Below are 25,896 nucleotides of genomic sequence, written 5' to 3'. Positions count from 1 at the left end.
GACAGAGAGGGGGCGTTCTGTGTGAGTGAGTGGCTCCTGCCTCTCCCTTACACCACTGCCAATGCTTGCTGTGTTGTGTGTGTGTGTTTGTGTGCTAGTGTGAGTGTGCATGACAATTTTACGTTGACGGTGAAGCAGAAGCAGAAGAAATACACGTAGGGTCCAGCGTTTCGCTCTTATCTTTCGCTGTTAGCTAACAAATTTCTGCGTTGTTTTCCCTGCCTTGTCGTTTTCATTAAAATTTCATTGCTGCGAAGGTACTTTTTTATTTCTTATTATTATTATTTTTTATGTTATTTATCTTCCTTCTTTTTTTTGTGAGTACGATGTTAAACTGTATTTTTGTTGTTGTTTTTTTCTTTTTTGGGGTGTGGTTCCACACTCAAACGAACACGCACACAGCAAGCACCAACAACATAGAGGTAAATACAGCTGCCCAAGCAATGGGTTGTCTCGCTCCCTCCGAACACGAAGGCCTAGAAGCCAGAGCGAGATGTCTTGTGCCCAGACTCTTGCAGCACACAACCAGGCAGCAGCACAGCGGAAACCTGTGTGTGTGTATATGGTTGTCACGCTCCCTCTTAATAGCTTGAATCGAGTCGCACAGCGTCAGCCATTGCTAAAGAGCAACGTGCGCTCTCTCTCTCTCTCACTCACTCACGCTCTCCCAGTCTGGCCAAGCGAACCGGTAGCAGTAGTTGTTGTTTTTTTTTGCTGGTACTGGTCGAGCGACTTTTGCTCTGCCGCTCCCGGCTGCTCGGCTGCTCTGCTGCTCGCTGCGCTGCTGCCTCGTTCAGTTGCCTTCTGCCAGTTCGATTTCGAATTTCAACGTGTTGTCGTCGATAGTTCGTCCGCTCCGTTCGTTCGTTCGATCGCTCTCTCCCACAAGTCAGTTTTCGCCGCGTTCGCCGCAGCAGCAACAGCAGCAGCACCAACACACAGTCACACTCGCCGTCGCCACCAGTATAAAAACAACAAACAAACAAACAAAAAGCATAACATACACATACACACAGAGAAAAACATAACATAACGGGAAAAACAAAAGAGTTGAGAGGATACAAACCGCAGAGTATCGAGAAATACTAAAAGATATATCCCCTATGCATATATCTTCGGATATATTCAAGTGCCAGTGCCCGAGAATCTGTTTTTTTACGGTGTTGCCAGTGCCAAAACAAAACAAAGTCCAAACCAAACAATAAACATCGCATTAAAAAAAAACAAAAATTCGAAACGAAAACCCCCTCCCTTTGGAATACCGTTTAAAGAAATATATAGAGTCTGGATCCCGATCTCGATCTGTGCATCTTGATCCAAAAACAAGTTGCCATTGGAATATAACTAACCGACGACGACTACGACGGACGCCGCTTTTGCTTCTAGTTTTGTTTGTGTTTTTTTTTCGGTGAGTGCGATATATCTATATCGATCGGTTATAACCCCCATATCGGTAAAATCATATCATCTATCCGATCTCTAATGGATTTGCGGATTATGATACTTGGATTTGTCACGAGGGGCGGGCGGTAATCGGTAGACTTAAGCAGGTTGATTTTTTTAAGGGGATAACTGGGTTTGAGAGTTTTCCTTGACTTTGAGTCTATATATCTTCTTTATATATGATATATGTTGGTTAAGAAACTAAACTCTACAGTCGTTTTTGACTTTTAGTTATATCTTCAATATGCTTCAGATCTTTTGAAAAGTATCCATTGTTATATTTTCAATATTTTAAGGTTCTTCTTTAGTTTATCCTTTAAATATCCTTGAAAAGTGATATATTGGCTTATCAACTTCACTTTATTCCAACATAAAGTTTAAATCGGGGTTATATTAACATATAATTCCTTTTAAGTAAGGTATATCTATAAGATATACAATCTTCAGTTTGATAGACACTAAAAATATAAAATGGTTTCAAATTATTCTGTTATAAAGAGTACTTCGTCTTGAAAAAATGTTACATCTGAAGAATAAGGAGTACTTGGTCTTGAAAAACTATATATCTGAACTATACGTTAATTTATCCGTATAAATACGTTACCCTTGGGATGACCCATATCACACTCTTAACTAGTCTTTGAACAATTGTAGATCATTATAAAATATCATTATCAAATTAAGTACTTGAAATATTCAGTATATTGTCTATAAATTTATTTACATTTATCTTAGAATTGCGTTTTATTTTTGTCTAAATAATACTTTATAGAGAACAAGTATTTACTATATTGTTACCCATATCTAAACCAATATTATATATACCCCAGCTGGGTTTTAGTGCAGGAAATCTCTAATATTCTTCCGCTGACTAATGTTTCAAACAAAATGTGAGAAAATACCGAACCGCAGATCGATATTCGTTATGATTTTCATAATTTTAATGGGCATATTAAGGCCGCCCTCCTTAATTAGGCAAAACATTCGTTCGAATGCGAGAAATGTGATTGGGAAAAAGGCTGCTACCAAAAGACAAGGCGTTGACGAAGAAACCCTAAAATCTAATATTAGACATTTTTTCGTAGATACAATAGAGCACAGGGCCAGCCGACGGACCCATCGACGGACAACGAACCGTTCAGGTCGCATTATTCACACATATATATATTCCCCACATCTCTTCGGACCGGAATCATCGTCTAATTTCAAAGCGGCGGCTATAAATTATAATATCTGAATAAAACGTTGACTTCTTGCCGCTGCTACTTCGTTGTTCTGTATTATTATTATTATTATTAATTTGCATATGGTTATTAATATGCAAGTCGATTTTTCTCTACCAATTCTCGGGTTAGCTTGGTGTTTGAATTTGATTTCGATTTCGATTTCGAGAGTGCTTTTTTTTGAGGAGGGATCTCTTTTAAACTGAAGCTGGAACGCGCCCACGCAGAGCCTAGATCCAGCAATACCTCAATGGCCCAACGTCTCAATGCCAATTCATTCATTCACAACATCCGCCCAGCACTCAAAGCTCGGGTTTGGGTTTTGGGGTTTAGTGTTTGTGAATTGAAAGTCGCCAAGATTGCGTCGCGACACATTTGATACCTTATCGCGTCCCATATCCCCCCCAGAGAATAAGTGAATTTTTGCTCTAGGCCACACTGTGAGAAATTGGGAAACTAAAGGAATATATAAATTATTTAAGGGGAAGAGAAAAGTAGGTTTAAAAAGACCTAAGCTTCATTTAATATTTGATATAAAGAAATATATGCTATATAAACCTTATACAAAATATGTTAACTTAGTTCCCTAATAAACTTGAAAATTTATTTAAAATTATTTAAAGAATCTTATAGAATTTGGTTCTTTACTTTTTGAATGTTTTTCATGCAAAATATGTTTAGTAAATGTCATAATATTACGTTGTTCAACACAAAGGAACCCATTTTCGAGCTATAAACTAAACTTAATATTATAACTATTAGTCTTCTTTTAACATTTACTATTTATAAGCCTTGTTAATGTGCAAAAATCATAGAAAAAGACCCTGGAATTTTCTCTCTCTGTGAAACGGTAACCATTGTTCCGCTTCCCTAGCACGCCCCAATCTTTTTGGATTTGTTGTACCTCGACTGCGTCTTTAACTCTGACTCCCACACAGTCGATATATAGATAAAACCGTACCTGGGAGATCGTGTCTTGCCTTTTTTTCTCTCTTTCTCTCTCTCTTTTTTTTGTCGTCATCTTTTGTCAATCTCTGGCGGCGGCGGTGTCGCCTCGCCCTAAGTGAGGTTTCATTTCATTCCATTTCGTTCGATTTTATTTCTTAGATTTATTTTGTGTGTGCGAGTGTGTATTTTTTTTTTTCTTTCCTTCCAATTATTTGTATTATTAATTTTTATCTCTCTTCACTCTTTGCTCATTACGCGATGTTGTTGCTTCTCAAATTTCGTTGACAAAGCCATTTAAATAGAAATCACTCAGACGGAGGTATTTTTTATATATAAATCTATTTTTTTTTGTCTATTTCTTGCTGGTTCCATTTCCAGTTTCGAGTTATCAAGATCACATTGACAATGCGTCAAATATAATAAGTTTTTCTAGCTGTCGTTGTTGTTAATGTTGTGGTGTTGTAGTTGTTGTTGTTGTTGGTGTAGCTCTTTACTCTATTAGTCTATTATTGATTTATTTTTTGGTCCACTCTGTCCATGATGCAATCATTTGTACAATCAAAACAACAACCGCAACAAGCAATTCATTCAATATTTTTAACCAATACATATCTGGCTACATGTGGCTGTTGTTGGTTGTTGTAGGTTTCATTGTTGAATTGTTGGAGTTGAAGTTGGAATTGTGAGAAGAGGCAGAAAATTACGTAAAGCATCAGACTTTTGTTGAATTGGCAACAGTTTTTATGGAAAATTTTATTTTTTTTTGTTTTTTTGTGAATGAAAAAAATAGGGAGACCGAAGGAAAGTTGTTAAAACTACAAAGAAAATTTCTTAGGAAAAACTTACAGAAGAAACAACATCTGTAACTTAGTTCTGTTTAATTTTATTCATTAAATGTTATCTGATCTCTACTAATAATAATATTAAATACCCCAGTTTAAACTATTTGCCATTTGTAATGTTTATTCTGTCTGAATATGATGTATTATGATGCATATTTCTCGTTTAACTCGATTTACTTGGCTAGGGTTATGGCTTTAGCCAAACGCTAATTGTTGACTTAATGGGAAACCAATTATAAAACCGCATAAGCAATTTGTTATGCAATTCATTTGCTTTACATTTACGTTTAAAGATTTTCTTTTTTTGTCAGCAAAAAGAAACCAGAAAACGATATAATTAAGACACAGGAGGAGAGTTTTCTTCACTTCTGTTCTTTTGCGAGTTGAGAATTTATATACATATATATATGTATTTACTTGGGATTAGGCTTAATCTATAGGCCATGGATTAGTTTGATTAGGCAATCTGCCTTGTATCTGCTAATTACTCCAACTGCTGCTCAAGTGTCAATTTGATTAGGTAAATAATAAATAATGTGCGGCCGGCGATAAGCAAAAACTAATTAAAAAAAACTTGTCACAGCGTCCACAAACAGTTAGACTTGCCTGATTTCTAGGCCATACTATATAGAGATATACATATGTACATATATGTGCTGGAATCACTTTTTAATGCGTCTTAAACTTGTCAAATCTTCACACTTTTTCAATTATTTGGCACGTTGCTTAATTAAACTTCAGCCAACGTCAACGTCAAAGTCAGTAGTCAGTAGTCAGTAGACAGTAGTCAGTAGTCAGTAGTCAGTAGTAGTCAGTAGCTGGTATCCACATCAACAGCCTCATCACAATTCGTAATCATAATCATAATCGCGGCAAGGCTGCATTTTCACCAAAGCTAAACCCGAGATGGCCACGGCTAAAATAAATAAATATAATTTTATGCGAAAACTGCAAATTTAAATGTCAAAATGCATTTGCGTAGAAATGGCTCTGCCGGAGTTAGCCAGTCAAAAAGTCTCTCTTTCTCTTTAACTGGTAACCGAGGCCTAGCCACAAAACCTGGCCCAAAGATACGAGATACCAGTTTCTGTTTCCTATTTTTTTCCTTTTTGGTTGGTTGGAACGTGACGTGCTGCTCTTCTCGTTCTTTGTTGCGTTTATTAAGTTGCATTACTTATATATATTTTTTCTCCCCATCCCGCCCCTGCGAGGAGCACCGACGTAGACGTAGACAGACGGCGGGAGCTTATTATGCCCGGGAGGGACTTGTGCCAAGCTGTAGTCCATAGACCATAGACCATAGACCGTAGACCATAGACCGACCACATATTCCAGTAGCCGCGGCTCAATGTAAATGAGCCTGAGAAATGCATTTCGGTTTCTGTTTCTGTTTCTTTCCTGCTCTCCATGGCTGCCACGGCATGTTAACCATGCTCAAGTGTGAAGTGTACACTGGCCAGCAAAGGCTGGCTATATAGAGAGAACTTATATATATAGTTGGAGTTTAAGAGAAAAAGGACCTACATTCTTGGGTTTCTTTTTCAGCTGGAGATTGGATAGCTTTGGTGTTAGTTCAATTCATGTTCTCCGAGTTATTTTAAGTTAAATTTTGAATATATATTTATATATTAAATATATTTATTTTGAAAGATAACCAAGAGTTTTTGAAGGCTTTACACTTTGAAAATTGTACATTTCCTTTAGGTTTTTAGATTTTTCCAACATAATTAATACAAATAGTTTGAATCTTTTAAAAATATATTTGTTATATCATGTTAATACTCATTTTTTATGTATTTTACATACCGACGGGTAATTGATTATAAAAACAACTTTGGAAATATTTATTTAAAGCAGAATTAGGGCTTAATCCTGTTGCCTTAATACCTAATGAGGTTTATATAATGCATTAAAATAACTTGTCTTGTTTTAATTGTATTATACTATCTAATTTATGATTTATTTAAGTGTTTACCAATGAAAAGAGATATATACGGCTTTTAACTTTAAATAAATGAAATGAAAGCTAAAGCACTAAGAAAAGATATATATATTTTAGTTCCAACAACTTGGCTAAGATATATTTCATATCAACTTGAAGGAAATATTATATCATATGCTACAAAGATATATCATATCATCTCCTTATTCTAAACTATTCCATTTTACTTTAATTCCCACTCTTTGCTGTACAGTGTTAAAAATGTGCAATGTGCCCGAGTAAATTAGGTTGTTATGGCGAGCTGGTTAAGGCAGCTAATAGCTCCGACTAGCCACTAGTAGCTAGCACTAGCTAACCAGGGGGGGGGAGGGGGAGAGAGAGACTGACGGGTTAGCCAGGTCTCCTCCTGACAGCTGCACATCGGCTGACTGACTGACTAACTTAAATATAGATACGATTATTAGTCAGAGCCAAAAAGCCAGAAAAATATTATGCAAAGTTGGACCATTAATCATGGGAAATAAAGACACGGAGACACCGGAGGAGGCAGCATCGCAGCATCTCAGTTCGGTTTTGGTTTGGAATAGCTTCCCATGGCCCAAATGAACAGTAGCCAAGTGGCAGTTCAGTTCGATTTCTTTTCTCGACTTTCCCAGGGACTTGGCCATCGACATCGACATCATCAGCGAACCAAAAACACTTGGATATATGTGTTTTCACATACATATATGTTATGTGCGGGTTCGACGGTAGCTCTTCTTGTGGTAGCTTCTTCAATTCGTTGCTGGAATATATGTTATATCTGTTTGTGGCCTTTATTTTGTTTTCCTCCGGCTGTTTACCCAACAAATATTATTTTGACCGTAATTACGCGAGTGCAAACGTATTGATTTGTGCCTTGTGCCTTTTCGAGTAAGGCGGAAATTGTTAACGAAACTGAGAGTGAAAATCAAATGAGAATTGATCGAATCAGAAAATATATACGGTATATCCTATAGCATCTGGATGATGTACTCCAGAAAATCGTACGTGATATGTGTTCGGTGTAAATGATTTTGTTTCGCCTCGTTTCGACTTTTGGCTCACAATGGATCTCTTTTTTGTTTTGAAGATCAAAAACCAGCGGGGCCTTCTCTTTTTTTTTTTTGGATTCTCTTTTATATATATTTTTATTTTTTATGTTGCCTTTTTTTTTGCCATATACCATGATTTTTCATAATCAGCGAGGGAGGGCAAATGTCTAGAAAATCACGTAGAGCTCTCTCTGGGATCGGTTCAAAAATGTGTCACACACGCACACACACTCTTTGGTTTTTGACAGATGTTGAGAGTTTTCTAGGGGGTTTTGTCAATTCTTTTTATGGGTTAAAGGGGGAGAGGAGAGGGAAGTAATTAGTAGGTATAATAAATAAATCAAATTCACTTTACAAAGTTATTTAAATTTCAGTTTTCCTATATAAAGTTATCGAATTTTTGATAGTTTTGAAAACAAAAGTTTAGAATTATAGTCGGAAGATGTTGTTTTTTTTAAAGAATTCCTTTGAATATATTTATTCATTTATTAATCTCCTATCTATCTTTCAAATATCATTGATTTTACGTGAACAAACTATTTTTTTAATAGCCGGAAAGAGTTGGAAATTATAAAAGTCGAAAGACCTTCATTGAAATACTTCAATATACAAATATTTTCTTCATTTTAATTTGACTGGTTTCTATAAACTAACTAAAATCAGTTTTTAAATAGATGTAGCTATACTTTTCATTACTTTTCCTACTCTCATAATAACTTTTCCAAGTCTTTTCCATAGCTTTCTTTTAATGCTTAAAATATCATACACCTTAACCCTTTGATTGTGATTAATCAACTTAACTCAACTTAAGCTTAACTTTCAAGGCCAACTATCAATTACAGCTTTAGTTTCTGATCAGCTTCTGTTTATGTGGAAGAAAAGAGAAAACGCAGATTTTCCACGTCTGCTGTGTGTGTGTGTGTGTGTTTATGTTCAACCCGCAATTGAAACCTCCCCGAAAATTGGAATCAGAATCCAGAATCGAGAATCCTTGCTTTATCCCCTACGGAATCGAAGCCAGATGTGTTATTAATTTGCGTGTGCGCGTGAGCATGTAATTTGGGATGCGACAAGGATGGCAAAGGAGGAGTCTCGGATTGGGTTACGGTCACTCGCTCAGAGTCTCTTTGGGAGTGTGTTTTCCTTCCTATTTTTTTTTCTTTTCTTTTTGTGGGTAGTGCATTGAGCCATGAAAACGACATGACAAAACAAAACAAATTTTACATACCCCGAAAGGACCACGGAGAGGACCCCGGTTCGAGGGTCTCTCCTCTGATGATGATGACAAATAAGTAGTTCGGGTCCGTTTTCAATTTCAAAACAATGCGAGGTGTCGGTGTTCGTGCTAATACCGCAATTGCCATTGGCCTCTTAACCTCAGTGTTCAAAGGTCCTTAAAATTTCTCCAATTCTCTGTCTCTCTCTGTCTCTCTTCTCTGGCGATATTTTGGCTAATTTATTTTTCGCACGAAATGCCCATAGAAACGGAGTTTGTACCAAAAAGAAAATTTAATCCAGCCTGTGTGTAGTCTCTGTCCCTGTCCCTGTCTGGGCTTAATCTTAATTCCCATTGTCCTGGATCAGGTCCCTATATATCCATATATATATGTATATATGTATATGGATGTGTGTGACCGTTTTTAGTGAGTGTCTGAAATAATCCTGCGGCTAAGCGCAGATCAAAGATCTTTAAACCGCAAGATAAGCCCAAGTCTCGGTCCGAATCTCTCTCTCAGTCTTCGTTTCGGTTCGTGGATGTCCCTTCGGGTCTTCGGTTCGCCTCTTTGGAGGCTCTTCGGGCCCTTTTTTGTCCTGGGCTGGTTGGGTAATCTTCCCCGAGCGTCGGCATTCGGGCCCAGATTAGAAGTTTTTACATCACCACCAGCCTCGGGATTAAGCCGCAGGAGTAGACTTAGCACCAGAAAGAGACAGAGAGATAGAAAGAGAGAGCGTGTGTGGGCGAGATCTCGGGCCTTATAAGTCCATGTTCTTGTCATTCCCGATCTTAGAGTGTAATTGGAACTCGTGGCAAGAGCTTAGCCCACACAACACAAATAATATAGCAAGTTATCTATTTTCAGAACGTGAATTTCACAGATAATTAACGAATTTGTAAATGTAATTATCACAGTGTTTGAATTTCCGAAACATATACCAGTAGTTTTTAATGCGATCAATCTTTGTTATCATTTTGACTTTAAATGGAATTTTTATAGGACCAAAAACTATTTAAATATTGAAATAGAAACTTAGAAACTATACAAAACAAGCAGCAATAAATCAATTCATTTTTAAATCTTTACAGAAATAAAATAAGTAATTTTAAAGGTTTAAAATAATAAATTTAATAAATTAACATTTTAAAAGGAATAAATCCAATAATTTTAAAGTTTTAAAATAATAAATTAGAATATTTTGAAATTTAAAAAGAACAAAATAATTCATTTAAAACCTTTAAACAAAAATTTATTAATTTAAAACCTTTTCAAGACAACTTTAAAAATAAGTAATAAACTAAAAAGTCCTTTATAGATATTTAATATATTTAATATAAAGATAACCCAGGATATAAAAAAAAAGGTTTCAGTTAGAAAAGAAGGTCTTATCCCAAACAAATAAATAACTCCAACTTTTACTTCCCCTAAAAATCTCAAAATACCTGCAAAATGAATCAAGTTTCTTATAAATACCTTTTTATATTAACTATAATTTATACAATATCTCAATCTTTTTACAGATACAACCATCAAAAGCGATAACTTTGCAAGGAAGACAAGTAAAACCAACGCAGCAGATCCTAGGGCTAAAGCTAGGACCTAGCGATTATCCTTGGGGATACTAAATATATATTTTATTCGGAATACCGGCGGCGCAAAGACACAGCTTCACCGTGGCGCTACATTCCACCGAGGCCCTGATGGCGGCGGGCTTCCTCAAGTCGGGCGACCTGGGCCCACATCCGCACAGCTATGGCGGTCCACATCCGCACCATTCGGTGCCCCATGGACCATTGCCGCCTGGCATGCCGATGCCATCGCTGGGTCCCTTCGGTCTCCCACATGGACTGGAGGCCGTTGGGTTCTCCCAAGGTATGTGGGGTAAATATCGCATCGACAATTTTGGTATAAAAACAGAAAATACGTAAGCAAAATAGATCTAGATCAAATGTGCTGAAGGTTATTATATTTTACAACTGATTAACATTTAAATTGTGGTATAAATGCTGTCTTAGAAGTGATTTGATTCGGTTTTCAGGGATATAAACACAAAGAATATTAATTTAGAGTCTTGAAAGCAAAGTTTCTTGTAGGATTTAATATAGTTTTCTATAGTTTCTCTTCGAAATTTCATAAATTGTTTACTAAAGACTTTTTTATGGTTTAATTAAGTGATCATTCCATTTTTTCCTACTGTACACAGTGGCTTCCTCTTCGTTTTGCTTGGGCTTTCAATGTCAGTTCGCATCGATATTGCATCATTATCAGTTAAATTGTCAAAATGAATAATGAGCTTCGGTTCGACTTTATCTTCCAGTTTGTTTTTCTTTATTTATTTTTATTTTTTACTTTTTCAAGCTTCAATCTGAAGCTTGAGCTTCGCTTGGCTTCGGTTCCAGTTTTGCGCTTCGCTCGGTGACGCTGCAAATGACAAACAAAACCCTCACACACAAAAAATATCGCTAAAAAACCAAAAACAGCCATAAAAAAAAGGCAACTACAAAATCACAACAAAAATATATATTGGCTACAAAATGCCAACAAAAGACTTGGCCCAAAGCGAAGCACAAAAATAATTAAGCAGCGAAAAAAAAACATAAAAATTAAAATAAGGAAAAAGAAAAACAACCGATTTCAGACTTGCAATCAATTTTAAAAAATATTGTTTCCATATAATTTTGAAACTATAAAAATTGGAGAAGAACAACTCAGGCTTTGATTAATATTATTTCTATATTTCTTAACTAAATAATTGACAAAAATGCAAACTCAATAATCAATTTATTAAGTTTTAATTCTCCTTGAACTATATTTCATTTAAAGACAGCAAAAACCTTCCTGGAAACCCCCCAAAATAAGCCATAAAAAGTCAAAACAATTTGCTTAAACCCATAAAAAAATAAAGATTTGTTGAGGTGCAGTTTTTTTTTTTTTCTTTCTTTTTTTTTTTGGTTAATTAAACAACAAGCTCTCTCAAACACACACACGCACACAACAAATGCCAATTACTTGATTTGGCTATATAATCTATAGATTTATATAGAAATCAGCCAAGAGTTTTTGGCAACCATTTTGAAAGCGAAAACGAAACTGAAACTGAAACAGAAAACGCAAAAAGTGGCAGCTGCAAGTTGAAATGATGTGAAGTGAGGTAAAGTTTTTTATTCAATTTATAAATTCATGACCAAAATGACTAACTCATTAATTTTTGATAGGGCCAGGAAAAACGGGGAGGGTGAGTTGTATGTAGTATTTGGGACAGCCAAGGAGTGGGACGTATACGTTTTTCTTTTTTTGTATTTTATTTTATTTTATTTTCCTGCGACCAAGAGAGGGATGATGGCAAAGCAAACAATGCGGCGGCTTAGCACACACACACAGAGAGTAACAAAAGATATATATACATATAAAGATATATATATATAAATATGTAGTATATAGCACACAGCTTATATACTTGAACTGAAAGGGAGTCGTCGAGTTTTTGGGGCGGCTGCTGTTGCTGCTGCTGCTGCTGAACGGGGGTTGGTTGTCGTTTTCCTTTTTTCCCACTTAGGGGTTGGCCTCTAGCGAATTTTTCGGGGGTTGCTACCACCACATACAGAGTATACTCTCACACACACACACACACACACATATATATATATATATATAGAGAGAGAGAGATATGCTCCAAAAATAACGGTTAACGGGCAAGAAATATTACTGGGAAAAGTCAGTTGTTACACATGGCGTATACTTGATTTGGTTTCTTCTCTGTAACCTTCAGCACATTCGGTCAGGCACTTGCCTCACTCTTAGGCTTTATTTTAACTAATATGTATTTCTTTTCTTTTCTATTTATCTTATATGTTCTAAATATTTAGGAGTGAACACAAGAAAACAGCGTCGCGAACGCACCACTTTCACACGCGCCCAATTGGATGTTTTGGAGGCTCTTTTTGGCAAGACACGTTATCCGGACATCTTTATGCGCGAAGAAGTGGCTCTCAAAATCAATCTGCCCGAATCCAGAGTACAGGTAAGCTTTAAAATTTAATATATATACCCATAACTATAGAGTTAACCTCACTTAACATTAAACCCAAAGCTAAATACTCTCTAACTCTGCCTGAAATCTCATTTTTTGACTCCTAAAAGTCTCACTTCCAGTCATTACCCGCACATGTGGGCTTTTTTCTTTTTGTTAACTCAAAGACCCAGAAAACAAACACACACACACACACACACACACACTTGTACATATAGTTGGTTTAATTAGATGAAATGCCCTTGGTAATAGAAATCCATAAAACAAACAAATTACAACAGCTCGAAGGGGAACAGATTGTTACGGGTGGGTGTGATGGATACTGGTGATGGATAATAACATAATATACAACTCACTCTCGCATGGCACATATGGAGCGTACAGATTTGATGACTTTTAATGCAAATAGATGCCAGAGTTTCCCGGTTTTTCCCCGGTTTTCCCATTTCCCCCCAAAAAAAAACCAAATCCCTTTTTGTATTTGCACAAAGTATTTGCGGGGTATGACAAGTCACCCCTCCAGGACATGGACATGGACAGGCACAAGGACGAAGAGTTGGGAAATAATGGAATGGCTGCGTAACTGAAGTTTACTCAAGGCATTAGTCGAGCGTAATTTGCGCTAATTTTTAGCGTTCACCAGATGAGCCTCACGATGACAGCAAATTGTGCAACTCAATCAAGGGATATCCTTGTATATAGATCCCGATCGGGATCGTAACTCTCCAGGTGTTTGTTTAGGTGTCTTTCCTCTCCCTTTGGGCCTAAACAAACAAGTTTGCCTAGCGCCGCTAGGGCCTGAATAACTGCCAAATGGCCCAATAACCGATCGAGGCTTGCTTCCGGTTTTTGTTTGCTGCATTTTCCTGCTGGAAAAACTGTCATCTCTTTGGTAATTTCTTGGGAAAACACAGCCGCAGCCAACAATTGATCGTTTGAATTTTGGAAACTGCAATGTAAACACACACAGCAAGGAAAAAAAACAACAAACATTATTGGCAACTGCATTTGTCATTGATCTATCGATTTGTTTAGCTTTGCTTTTTGCTTTCGGCCTCTGTAATTGTCACTGTAATTTAAGGACGTGACATTGCATTGGCCCAAAAGCAGTTGCAAAAAAGCAGCTAAAACTGACAACCATTTAAGGTCTTATTCAATCAGGGGAACTGTAAATATTTGACAGGATATGTGTAAATGTGTTGAGGAGAGTAAGATTTAGGGCTCAAGACACTTTAAAGGACATACAGCTGATAATAAAGTGGAACAGCGCAAGACCCACAAATATTTCGAAAGAAACTTGCTTTAAATGAAACACAAAATGCATTAAAAGCAGGAAAATTCAGCCTACAAAAGCCTTTAAAAAAAAAACAGGCCAGGGCAGGCAGTGAACCGAGAAACCAACTGCAGTTACAAACATTAAAGAAACAGGGAAAGCTGAGGAAAAGCGAACAAGGAAGCCCCTGCAGTGGTCGGTGAAAAACGACACGTTCCTATTGCCAGTTCCATTGGGGGTTGGGGGTTTCTGAACAGAAGCAAAAGCAGAAGCAGAACTAAAGCAAAAGCAAAAGCAGAAACGAAGCAGAAGCAGTAGCAAAGGCAGAAGCAGTGCTGCAGCAAGGACATCTTGCACATGTCCCATGAATTGACTTCTTTCTCCCTCCCCCACCGCCACAAAGATTGTTTCCCTATTCAAAAGTTACGTTTTTAACACAATCGATTCGAGTAATGCACACCGAGAGGAAAAGCGGACAGGACAGGACAAAACAGGACAGAACAGAGACTGGACGAGACAGGACAGGACAGGAAGCGGGGGCCAGGACAGGGAATGGACATTTGTATAGATTTTCCACATGTCTCAATTCTCTCTTGCTCTTTGTGTATTCTCAGTGGTTCCTAACGAGGAGAGTCCTGGACAGTCTCCTTTATAGAAATGTGTGTGTTTTTTTAGGCACAGTGGTTAAGAGTGTTAATAGAAATGACGAGTTATTACACCTCTTTTAGAGAAATTAAGCAAATAATGAATAAATCAATCAATAGATCTTTTTTAAATTAATTAAATGAATAACATACAGTTAAAAAATACTTGAATCATACTTGAAATTATTCTTTAAATATGTCTAAACCTTAATTAAACTTAGCCCCAATCTAAACTTAATTCAAATAATATCTTAACAAGTATTAAACCCACTGTGCCTGTCTCTTGAGTGACGCAACATGTCAATGCACACCTCCAGGCTACACCTCCTATTAAAAGCACACACAACACAGTCATACACACACACACACACACACCCACAACGCATCAGATTACACAGCAATGAAAACTAGGAGGAAAACCGTACAAAACCCCAAGCTAAAAAAAATACAAAACATAAAAGAGGGAAAAACACGAATCGTTTGCATGTTACCAAAGGCGTCTGGCTTTTGGTTTGTAAGGGGGGCGTGGAGAGGATCCGGGGGGGGGGGCTATAACTGGGTATTCCATGTTCCGTGTTACGTTCCGTGTTTTTTGGGATTCCAAAAGAAGCCAAGCAACTCAATTAGCCAGAGAGAAGCAGAGGAGAGGAAAGGAAAACTAGACCTGTGACTAGAGTGTAGAGAGTGTTGCGGAAAAACACTATTTAAATTGGGAAAATTATATATATTATTTAAAGTAAATGTTAATATATTTAGTTAATTCATTTATGAAAAACCCTTTGTAAGTGCTAAATATATTAAGAGAGGACACTATCCAGCATAGACCACCTTCAAAGGATCGCTACCTCCTCGCAGCAGGATCCCCATTGAAAGGTCACCACATAAATAATGATTAACCTCCAAAGAGGAGAGAGAGAGAGGAATGAGATGAGGAGTGTGAGGAAATCAGAAGCAGAAGCAGAAGCAGCAGCAGAAGCAGCATCAGTATCTGGAATCACAATTGGTATCTCAGAATCCCCGCAACGAAATCAGAGTCATAATCACTACACCCAAAGAGTCCCGGGGCTTTTGGGCCTGGTAAATATTAATTGAATGATAGGCATCTTTATGGCCCAGTAGCAGTTGAGATCAGATCCCGGGGTGGGTCTCGGTCTCAGTCTCAGTCTCAGTCTCAGTCTCCTTCCCCAACTCCTCCTGCTCCTGCATCCCCCTCTCCTCCAATCCCATCATATTCACAGCTAAGTGAGAGGGCGTTGATTGCAACCAATACAAATAACGTAATAATTTTACGCAGCTTATCTGCACCAGAACAGAGCAAACATTTACGCCCAGAAATGTTTTCATTCGATGTCCAAATCCCGTATCCCGAATTCGTAGCCCAGAGGAAGGGAGGGTGGGTTTGGCACCAGGGGACGGCTGCCATCGCTGGGCACAATCATAAATCATTGAGGGGAAAACCAGTAGAGGCAATAGAAGCGGTACAACCATCGGTTAGCACCATCGAAAGCAGCATCCCTTCTAGCATCCTTTAGCATCCTTAATAACTAATCGCCAGGACTATGCACTGCAGGAAAATTAAGGAAATATACCAATTAATATATATTTAGTTCATTATTTAAAGCCAAAAGGCAAGTTTAGGTGGTGTGAATGGTGAGTTTAAAACATTAATAAGCGGATTTTCAATAGTGGATTTTTATAAAAGCAAGTTTAGGGACCTAAAAGCAGAAGCAGAAGCGATTTCAAGACAAGTAACTTCTTAAGAGATCTAGGAATATAATAAATATAAATACAACAAACTAGGTGATATCATATAAGTTATTAATATTTCAAATTTAATATTCTTACAACGTGAAAATATCTCAAAAATAAAGACAATGAAAGAAGTTCTTTCTTTTTAGAGAAATTATTTAAAAATAAAGGTTCAATTATTTCAATAACCTTTAAAAAAATACATTAAATTTATTTAAAATATGAAATATCACAGGATCATAGAGAGTTGCCTTAAACCTATAGTTTTTTCATGGTGTAGCTTTGGCTTTCCACCCATTTATTTCCATTACCCTACCAGTTTGCCTTCCCTCCCATTGTCACCTCGTGGATTCAGGACAGGATTCAGGATATTTGCGTCTCTCTTTCAGCTGTTCTTCGTCGGGGGTTGCAGGGACCAAGAGCAGGCAGAGTAAGAGAGACAGAGAGAGAGAGAAAGAAAGAGAGACCGGCCAGACAGAGAGAGGGAGTGAGAGAAGGCACCTAAACTTAGCCAACTCTTTTTCTATACGTTTTCCATTTCCCCCCCTTTCCAGCCTGATGTTCTGAAATTCCTTTTTTGTTGCAAAAGGATTTGTCTGCACCAACAAAAAAAAAAAAAAAAAATGAATGGGAAAAAAATAGAAGAGAAGAAAAGGAGGCGAAAGGGAGAGTGAGAAATATTGGGTGCGCAGAAGGGAAAACTTTGCTCACGCACAGCTGTTTTATAAAATTAATTTTCCCATTGCGGATTAACAATTTCCACTCTTTTCCCTGCCACCTTTCATTCATTCTTTCCTTCTCTTTTCCCCCCTGTGATGCATATATACATATAAATATATACATATATATGTATATATATGTATAGGCTTAGAAAGAGATGGAGAAATGTGCAGGATTTATGCATAATTTTCAATTTGTTAATGCAACCGCTGATGTTGCATTTAAGAGTCGATATATATCCGTGTACATATGGACTTATATCTTTGAGCCTCAGCCTCAGGCAAAGAGTTAAAAGTCAATTAGTAACTTGTTTTTATAGAAACAAAATGTTAACTTGAAATTTACAAATATTTCAGCATAATTTCTGGGAGTACAAAAATATTTCTTTAATTTTCGTGGTCTTATAAATCTTTTAAATTCTTTTTATGGGAACTCACAAAAATAAAGTTTCCAATTTTTACATCATGAAAAAATGTTTTAAAATATTTTATAGTCTTTAAAAATATTTCAAATGAAATTGTGACAATTTTTGAACCTTTAATGGATCTTAGATAAATCTCAAATTTTGATTTTACAACTCTTGGGCAATAAAAGTGTGGGAACCACCGTAAAAGCTTCGCATTTCCGCACTTAAAATTGCCTGGGCAATTTCCCTCAAGTGTGTTTGCTCTCTAGTCAAGTGTCTATCGCTCTCACTTGCTTAATGTTTTTCCTGCTCGTCCTTCTCGTCCCCGTGCCCATCTTCGTCCTGTTTGTTTACTTTTCCTTCATGGAGGAGTGGGCGTGAAAGTGGGCGTGTGCCGATAGCCGGCGGCTGCAATTTTCCCACATCAATTAGTTTGCCGGGCCGAGCAATGAATAAATTATGCTGGGGGTACCCAGGAAAGAGGGTTGGTATGTACAGGATACATATATATACATATATACGACGACAAGTGCAAAAAGTCACGCGCCTGCAAAGGACGAGAGAGGAAAAGTTACATCAACAGCCGGCGGCGGCCAAAAAATTGACTCGATTATATTGTCACACAGAATCACGCCCTCTTCTCCCCCCCGCCAAAACCACCCACTCGTCCTTCTGCCCTCCATCCCTGCCTCCCTCTTTTTTTATTTTTGGGAAAACGCATCCCTTGCCGAATCGAAGACGAGAAGACAACAATAAACAGCCCATAAAGCGGCACACTCGAGCGCAAGGAATTCACTTAGCCTTGTTTGTTATGCTTAAGGGGCTGCAAACAATCCGCTAAGTGCCAGTTCAGTCGTTTTGGGTTTTATTCATTAGTTGGCTATAATATTGAGAAATTATATTGAAGATTTTTAGGCTTACGTTTAATATTTTTGAGAATTTAATCAAAAGTTATGGGATCCTTTTCCTAGACACTTTAATTTCCATAAATCCTTCAAAAAATCTAATTTTTTTAATATTTTTAAGGTCCTACATTGCCAAGGTTATTGAAAAACATATTTAATATAGTTAAATCCCAGAATTTATACAGTTTTACATTTGAAAATTCTAAATACCTCTATACATATGAAATAGAGTTAATAGTATTCATTTTGTCACCCAAAACCAAGTATATCAAGTACTTTCATTGCAATACTGTGAACTTCTGGCAACGCTGGCCAAGAAAAATCAAATCCAAAGCCGAAGTCGAGCACGAATCCCGAAAAACCCGAATAAAAAAACCCGAACCCGAACCCGAACCCGAACCCGAAACGCAAACCGATTGCATGGCAAATGTTATTTCAGTGATTTGTTGCTTTTTGGGGTTGCTGTTGGTGTTGCTTGCTAATGGCTTGTGCTTTGGTAAACAGCTGAATTTATTACCGAGCTCCCCCACCCAATCCACCCACTCTGCCCCCAGGTTTCGTGCCCCTTTTTCGAAGTTAACACTTGCCACGCGGCTGCGGCTGCGGCCACTCGAGCATTTCATTGCCGTTTTCTGGGGAAAGGGAGAAAAACCTTTTCGGAAAATGTTTCTCAATGCGGGGGAGGAGGGCATACCCTCGAAAAAAAGAGCATTAAACAAGGCGTATCAAATTTCATTATTTGTCAGCACAAGGCAACCACCGTGCCGCCCCCTTTTGAAAATTCAATTTCAATTTTCAATTCAATTTTGCATTCGTAAATCTCCTTTTGTGATTTGACTTTGAGGTCCCCCTCTGTCCTGTCCTGCCCTGATTTTCGCTTTACTTTGATTCCGTTTAATGAACTGCTCCCAAATTGCATAATAATATTGATAACGCAATATTTGTACATTTTTTTGCAAATTTTAGCAAAAATTTAGACAAATATTTAAGCGATTTGATTTTGTGTTCTTTCTTGTGCTTCTAATGAACTTCAAAGGAAATGCAGGGGTTTTCAGAACCGAATTTCGGGTGTGAGGGAAAAACTTCAAAGCATTTCAAATTGTTCCTTTCTTATTTCTTTTTTTTTTGTCACCGTCTGCTATTTTATTTACCTTCTTTTCCGATTTTCCCAATGGCAGCTTTAGAATGTTGTAGAGACATGATCTGCTTGGATAGCCACACAATAATTTGTGGCATCGAAATGAAGGTTTTAAACGCTCGATTGATTGGACAACGAAGACGACGGGGTTCTGATTGATTTCATTTGTTTTTTTGGGTGGGCTTAAAGTAGGTCTTGTAGCTGGTTTTTTAATATAACAACTTTGAGGTCTCTTTAGGTAGACTTTAGGGAAAGGAAGGAGGCTTTTTTAACATTATTTGTATTAAATCAAAATATAAGTTAAGGTATTCGCATTCTTTGAATCGAAATTCATCAATATTTTTATATGACATTTATTTCGATAAATCAAAATTTGAAAAACTCATAACTCCGCCAAAAAATCATTAATTTCAATTCGGAAAGCTGCTCTTTGCTAATTTTTCTTAGATTAAAAAAGTTGCATACTCAATTTAAAATGTAAAAAAATTTAAATTTCTCACATTTTTTTTTTTCAATTTAAGCCCCTTAAAAAAATTTGAAAAATTTAAAAACAAAAATTTTCTTTCTAAGATGGCTAGATCGATTCGCCTGTTGATGCTGATCAAGAATATATATAATTTCTAGGGTCGGAAATGACTCCTTCACTTTGTTTCAAGCTTTTGACTAAAATTAGAATATATATTAATATATATAGGGTATAAAAATTTAATTAAATCAAATTTAAATTTAATTTAATAAAATCAAGCTATTATATTCGGTGCCCAAAGAAGGAGAAAGTTTCTTTAATTGACTTCTTAACCTACTCATCTTTTGTCTTTTTACTTCCTTAGGCCCTTTAACCTCGAAATATATAGAATAAAATTGAAAGTTTAAGCTCAATTTAAGCCATGATCTGAAAGTACCTCCAACTAACCGACTCTCTTCCCCCTTTCCAGGTGTGGTTCAAAAACCGACGCGCCAAGTGCCGACAGCAGCTCCAGCAGCAGCAGCAATCCAATAGCCTGAGCAGCTCCAAGAATGCCAGCGGCTCCAGCGGCGGCGGAAGCTGCAGTAGTTCATCCAATAGCCGCAATGGCAGCAACAACAACAACGGCTCACAGAGCGGTGGATCCGGCAATAGCAAATCGGGCCAGAAGCAGAGCCACGCCCACGCCCAGTCACAGTCCAGCCAGGGCCAGAGCGGCAGCGGCGGAGGCGTAGGGGCAGGCGGTTCTTCCAGCGGCAGCAGCAACTCGGCGGCGGCAGCAGCGGCGGCCAATGCAGCGGCAGCGGCAGCGACTCAATCGCTCAAATCGCATCACAACTCATTCCTGAGCGCTGCGGCAGCGGCGGCGGCAAATAGCAGCGGGAACGGTGGCGGTGGAGGAGGAGGAGGCGGTGGTGGCGGTAACGGTGGATCCACGCCCAACAGCAGCAGCAGCAGCAGCGGCGGGGGCGGCGGTGGCGGCGGTGGAGCCGGAAGTCACCTCTCGGCAGCAGCAGCGGCGGCAGCCCTGAATGTAACGGCAGCGCATCAGAACTCCTCGCCACTGCTGCCCACACCGGCCACGTCAGTGAGTCCGGTGAGCATTGTGTGCAAGAAGGAGCATCTCTCCGGCGGCTATGGCGGCGGTTCAGGTGTTGGCGGCAGCTCTGGCTCCTCGGGCGTGGGCGTGGGCGTTGTCGGTGGCCTCAATTTGGGCGGCGTTGGCGTTGGCGTCGGTGTGGGCGGTGTGGGTGTGTCACAGGATCTATTGCGGTCCCCGTACGATCAGTTGAAGGATGCCGGTGGCGATATTGGTGCCGGTGGTGTGCATCATCATCACAGCATCTACGGCTCGGCGGCGGGCGGCAGCAATCCGCGACTGCTCCAGCCGGGTGGCAACATAACGCCCATGGATAGCAGCAGCAGCATTACGACTCCATCGCCACCGATTACACCCATGTCGCCACAATCGGCGGCCGCAGCGGCGCATGCCGCACAGTCGGCCCAGTCCGCCCATCATTCCGCTGCCCATTCGGCGGCCTATATGTCCAACCATGACTCGTACAACTTCTGGCATAATCAGTATCAGCAGTATCCCAATAACTATGCCCAGGCGCCCAGCTATTACTCACAGATGGAGTACTTTAGCAACCAGAATCAGGTCAACTATAATATGGGACACTCGGGCTACACGGCCTCCAATTTTGGCCTATCGCCATCGCCGTCCTTCACCGGCACCGTATCCGCGCAGGCCTTCTCCCAGAACAGCCTGGATTACATGTCGCCGCAGGATAAGTACGCGAATATGGTGTAGAATCTACTCTTGCAGTACTGCGGCGGCAGCACCAATAATACCAATACGAATTCGGGGGGCAGCGGTGGTGATAGCTCGCCAGTGCTGCTGGAGCAACAGCAGCAACTGCAGCAGCAACTGCAGCAGCAGCAACATCTGCAGCAGCAACATCATTCACTGCAGCAACAGCAGCAGCAGCTACAGGATCATCATCAGCAGCTGGATCACAACTTTGGTTAGATGATGGGCCTGGATTCTACTGCATTACATATCCAGATCCTAGCAAGGACACCCCCCGGATCAGATCAATATATATATACAGACACAGCCTTGGGTTCCTCTTTGCAATTTTATGCGGTGGCACAAGAACCTCTACTATATATCTTTCAGTAACCTATATACTTTCTAGTTTTCCCTTGGTTTTTCTTGTTTGTTCTTTACCAATTTCTTTATTTTCTTAGACAAAAGAGAATCAAAATTGTGTAAAAAATATGAAAAGGCCACCGATATAGGATTCCCAGAAAGCACCAGGGCTGTTAGTTTTATTTCCCCTTTTTTTTTGTATTGTGTAGTTAACAACAATATTTTTTTTTTCATACACATAAATATATATATAAATAAACTTAGTAAAGCATGTATAAAAAAAACAAGGAGCAAAAATCGAACTAAAAAGCAAGTTAAGTTGAGAAAAAACTTGAAGATAAATCTATAACTATAGGTATTATAGAGATCTAGCTTAAGCCGCCAGGATCAACGAAGTAAATGAGTGATAAAACGATATAAACAAAACAAAAACAAAACAAAGAAATACAAGTTTGTTTTGTTTAAAAAAATAAGAAAGATGAAAGAGGGTAAATGCTTAAATGGCATTAAATTAAGTAAGCGAATGAGTTTTGAAGAGGGAGAAATTTTTAAATGCAATATGTAGACCATGCCATGGTACAGGGGGGGAAGGGGTATATATACATATATATATGTTTATTCCCACAAGAAATCAGAAGAGGGTTAAGATAGAGCTGCACCGGGGTTAGGGCCAGCTCTCAGCATATCATAAAAGCTAAAACTTAATTCCAATTTTCAAGTTCTTTAAACCAAACTAAAAACTAAAAGCTAAAAACATAACATTACGATAAAAAAAGCTAAAGAAAAATCAAGAAAAAAAGTTTCAAGTTCAAATCATCATTTTGTCGTCTTAAAAACAAAAACATGAAAAAAAAAAAACAAGAATATTTATACATAACATAAACAAAAATCAACCCAAATCAGCTAAAACGAATTAACATTTCAGACTTAAAAAGCATATAATGAAGACGGGGAAGGAGGAGCGAGGGAAAAGTGGAAGGATTTAGCATTTAAGGGAAAACTCGAAATTATAAACTTCACACTTGATCAATGATATATATATATATACATATATATATATACATATATATATATATATATATAGGAAATTTTATTGCAAATAAAACCACACAAGCCACAATCCAAAAGCAAAACAAAATACAGCAAGATCATATTTATATATATATATTATATATATATATAAAATAGTTTAAACGTAATTTTTAAAAAATGTACAAAAATCGAAAAGCGAGAAAAAAAAACACATGAAATAATTCTTGGTAAATATATATATATATATAAACTACATAAAACATATATCCCATATGTGTGAGTGTAAATGTCTTTCATAAAAAGTATGCTAAAAAATATATATGAAATAATGAACAACTTTTGTAATATTTAAAATCACAAAAAGCTATAAGAAAAAACAAAGCAAACAAAATCACAGATAGACAGCCTACAACATAAAAAAGTTAGTTCAATAGCGAATTCTTCTGGCATTTTTTGTTTAGTTTTAATTTCAATTTAATTGTAATTTAAGCTTAACAATTTGTTTAAAAAACACATCGCAACACACACACTCTCTCTCACAACACAGACACACACACACTCTCAACGCATGTAAGAAGAAATTTAAGAATATTTAGCATTTAATTCACTAAAATTAAGAACATTTTTTTTCCCGCGGGTTAAATATTAAAGCAAACGAAAAGAAAAAGGAATGAAACGTGGGCATAAAGAGGGATGGATAAATATGGGAGGAGATAAACAAAATTAGTTATTAATATTTAAGAACGGATCTATATAGTGTATAGAGACACATACTCGTTCACACACACACCCACACACACACATGCAGCATATATGACTATATATGTGTATGTATGCTCCCTATATATATACATTTATATATATATATTATATATAATTATATATATTATATGCTAACGTTTAAGCAAACTGGTTAATTCTTTTTTTTTTTTTTAATTATAAAACCGAAAGAAAAACTAAAATAATTGTAAAAAGTTCACAAAAATATGATCAGATGAATAATATATATAAAAAACAAAAAAAAAAAACATTGTTGTTTTTATTAAAGATTTTGATGGGAAGTTTTGAATTTGGTTTTGAAAATCTGAAGGCTTTCACTTGGTTGTAAGTATTTTTATTTGGTAAATTGTTTTTTAAATACTTTAATACTTTTTTTAAATAAGAAACAATCTTGATTTAATTTTAATTAAATTTCTCTATTACGGGTTGTATAAATTGTGGAAAATATAATAATTTCCATTTATTAACTAGATTTAAAATATATATATGGAGAAAACTTAAACACAGATGAAGCTTTTATTGTTTAATAATCGATATTTGTTCAGGAAATATATCGAATTTAAATTAAAGTTGACCTCTAGTTTCATTCACCAGATCTGGAATTATATCAATTTAAAATCCATATAAAACTGTGATTTCCTACGATAACTACTCTTCTCTGAATTAACTTCAATAGATTATTTTAAAATGTTGAAAACGGAATCTTAAGTCTAAGGAGATATACAAGTATATATCTTTCCCCTGATATTATATTACTTCATATTAAAAATCTTCTTAAAAAGCTTCTTCTTGAAACAATTTAAAACCCAAATTTTGGCTGTGAGTTCTGAGGAAATGGAAGCTAATAATACTTGTTTCCTCACTCCTCTCACCTGGCTCGCACACCTGACTTGCAAAAGGATGAATAACTCCCTGGATTTCTTTCCCTCTTTTTTTTTTTGTTTGAGGAATTTCGGATTGGCAAACAAAACGAGGAGATGGTCTTTCGGTCGGTCGACGGCTACCAGAACATTCCTGCGGCGGCCTATAATCGCTCTCTGATTTCAGATTTTGCGGATTTTCGCTGTGCGTCGTCGTCCCGGTGTTTGTTTGCGCATTCATTGGCATCCGTGGGGCACGCGTCCGCCTTTTTTTGCCTTCTGTGGAGGTTTTTTTCCTCTTTTCATTATTATTTATTTATTTTTTTGCAGCGGCTTCTGAGGAAACTTGCTGTGATCCCAACGGGGAGAGCTCTGCTCTGGCCCCGTCAGCGCCTCGATAACAATGGGTCGGGGCAGCAGGGCATTCCAAAAGCTCCTTCTCCTGTTTCTGCTCCTGCTCCTGTTCCTGCTCCTGCTCTGGCAAGAGCCAATTCCCATTTTAGTTTCTATTTCGGAGCAGGGCGAGGCAGCCATCATCATCATAAACCATTAATTCAGCTCATAAAACTTGCCACGCCCCGGACCTGGACTACCGGCACTCAACACTAAAGATACACAGACATAGCTCTGGTTCTTTGGAGTTAAACTCTATTCAGACATATTTATTGTAATAAAAATTAAAATAATAAAAATTATTAAATTATTAAAATGTATATATCTGTATATAGATCTTGAGGTAATAACTCTTTGATCTTTCAAGTAAAGCTATTTAGAATATATAAAAGAAACAAAGCTTAACTAAAAGACTAATCAATAATAATACCTAATTTGTATATTATTTCTATTTATAGTAATTAACCATAACGTAACAATACATATTCAAGTTACATATTTAAGAAATACCTCTTAACCTCTGCCTCAATGTATCTTATTAATATAAACTTGTCAATCATTAACCAGAGCTTAATTTATAAAAGTATTTCACCATAGATTGTATATATTTTGTAGATGCTCAAGTGGCATAGCTTTATAAATAGCTTAATTGAAAGG

General features: G+C 37.4%; 1 protein-coding gene across 2 annotated transcripts; it reads left to right on the top strand.

Annotated features, from left to right (window-relative positions):
- Nucleotides 1-357: 357 nt before the first annotated feature.
- oc (homeobox protein OTX2) lies at nucleotides 358-23,877 on the top strand. Of its 2 annotated transcripts, none has more exons than XM_020949339.2 (4): nucleotides 358-1,408; nucleotides 10,209-10,560; nucleotides 12,555-12,709; nucleotides 20,489-23,877. In XM_020949339.2, exons 2-4 carry the CDS (start codon nucleotides 10,389-10,391, stop codon nucleotides 21,830-21,832), a joined length of 1,671 nt encoding a protein of 556 aa, XP_020804998.1. In that variant the 5' UTR covers nucleotides 358-1,408; nucleotides 10,209-10,388; the 3' UTR covers nucleotides 21,833-23,877. The 2 variants fall into 2 exon arrangements, with proteins under 2 accessions (XP_020804998.1, XP_020804997.1); XM_020949338.2 differs by having other exon boundaries at nucleotides 10,209-10,569.
- Nucleotides 23,878-25,896: the final 2,019 nt, after the last annotated feature.

Source organism: Drosophila serrata, unplaced genomic scaffold (genome assembly GCF_035046125.1).
Source record: "Drosophila serrata isolate PLE 108 unplaced genomic scaffold, ASM3504612v1 contig_276, whole genome shotgun sequence".
Taxonomy (NCBI): domain Eukaryota; kingdom Metazoa; phylum Arthropoda; class Insecta; order Diptera; family Drosophilidae; genus Drosophila; species Drosophila serrata.
Note: the sequence above shows the minus strand (reverse complement) of the source record. Positions and strands in the feature narration are given on the sequence as shown.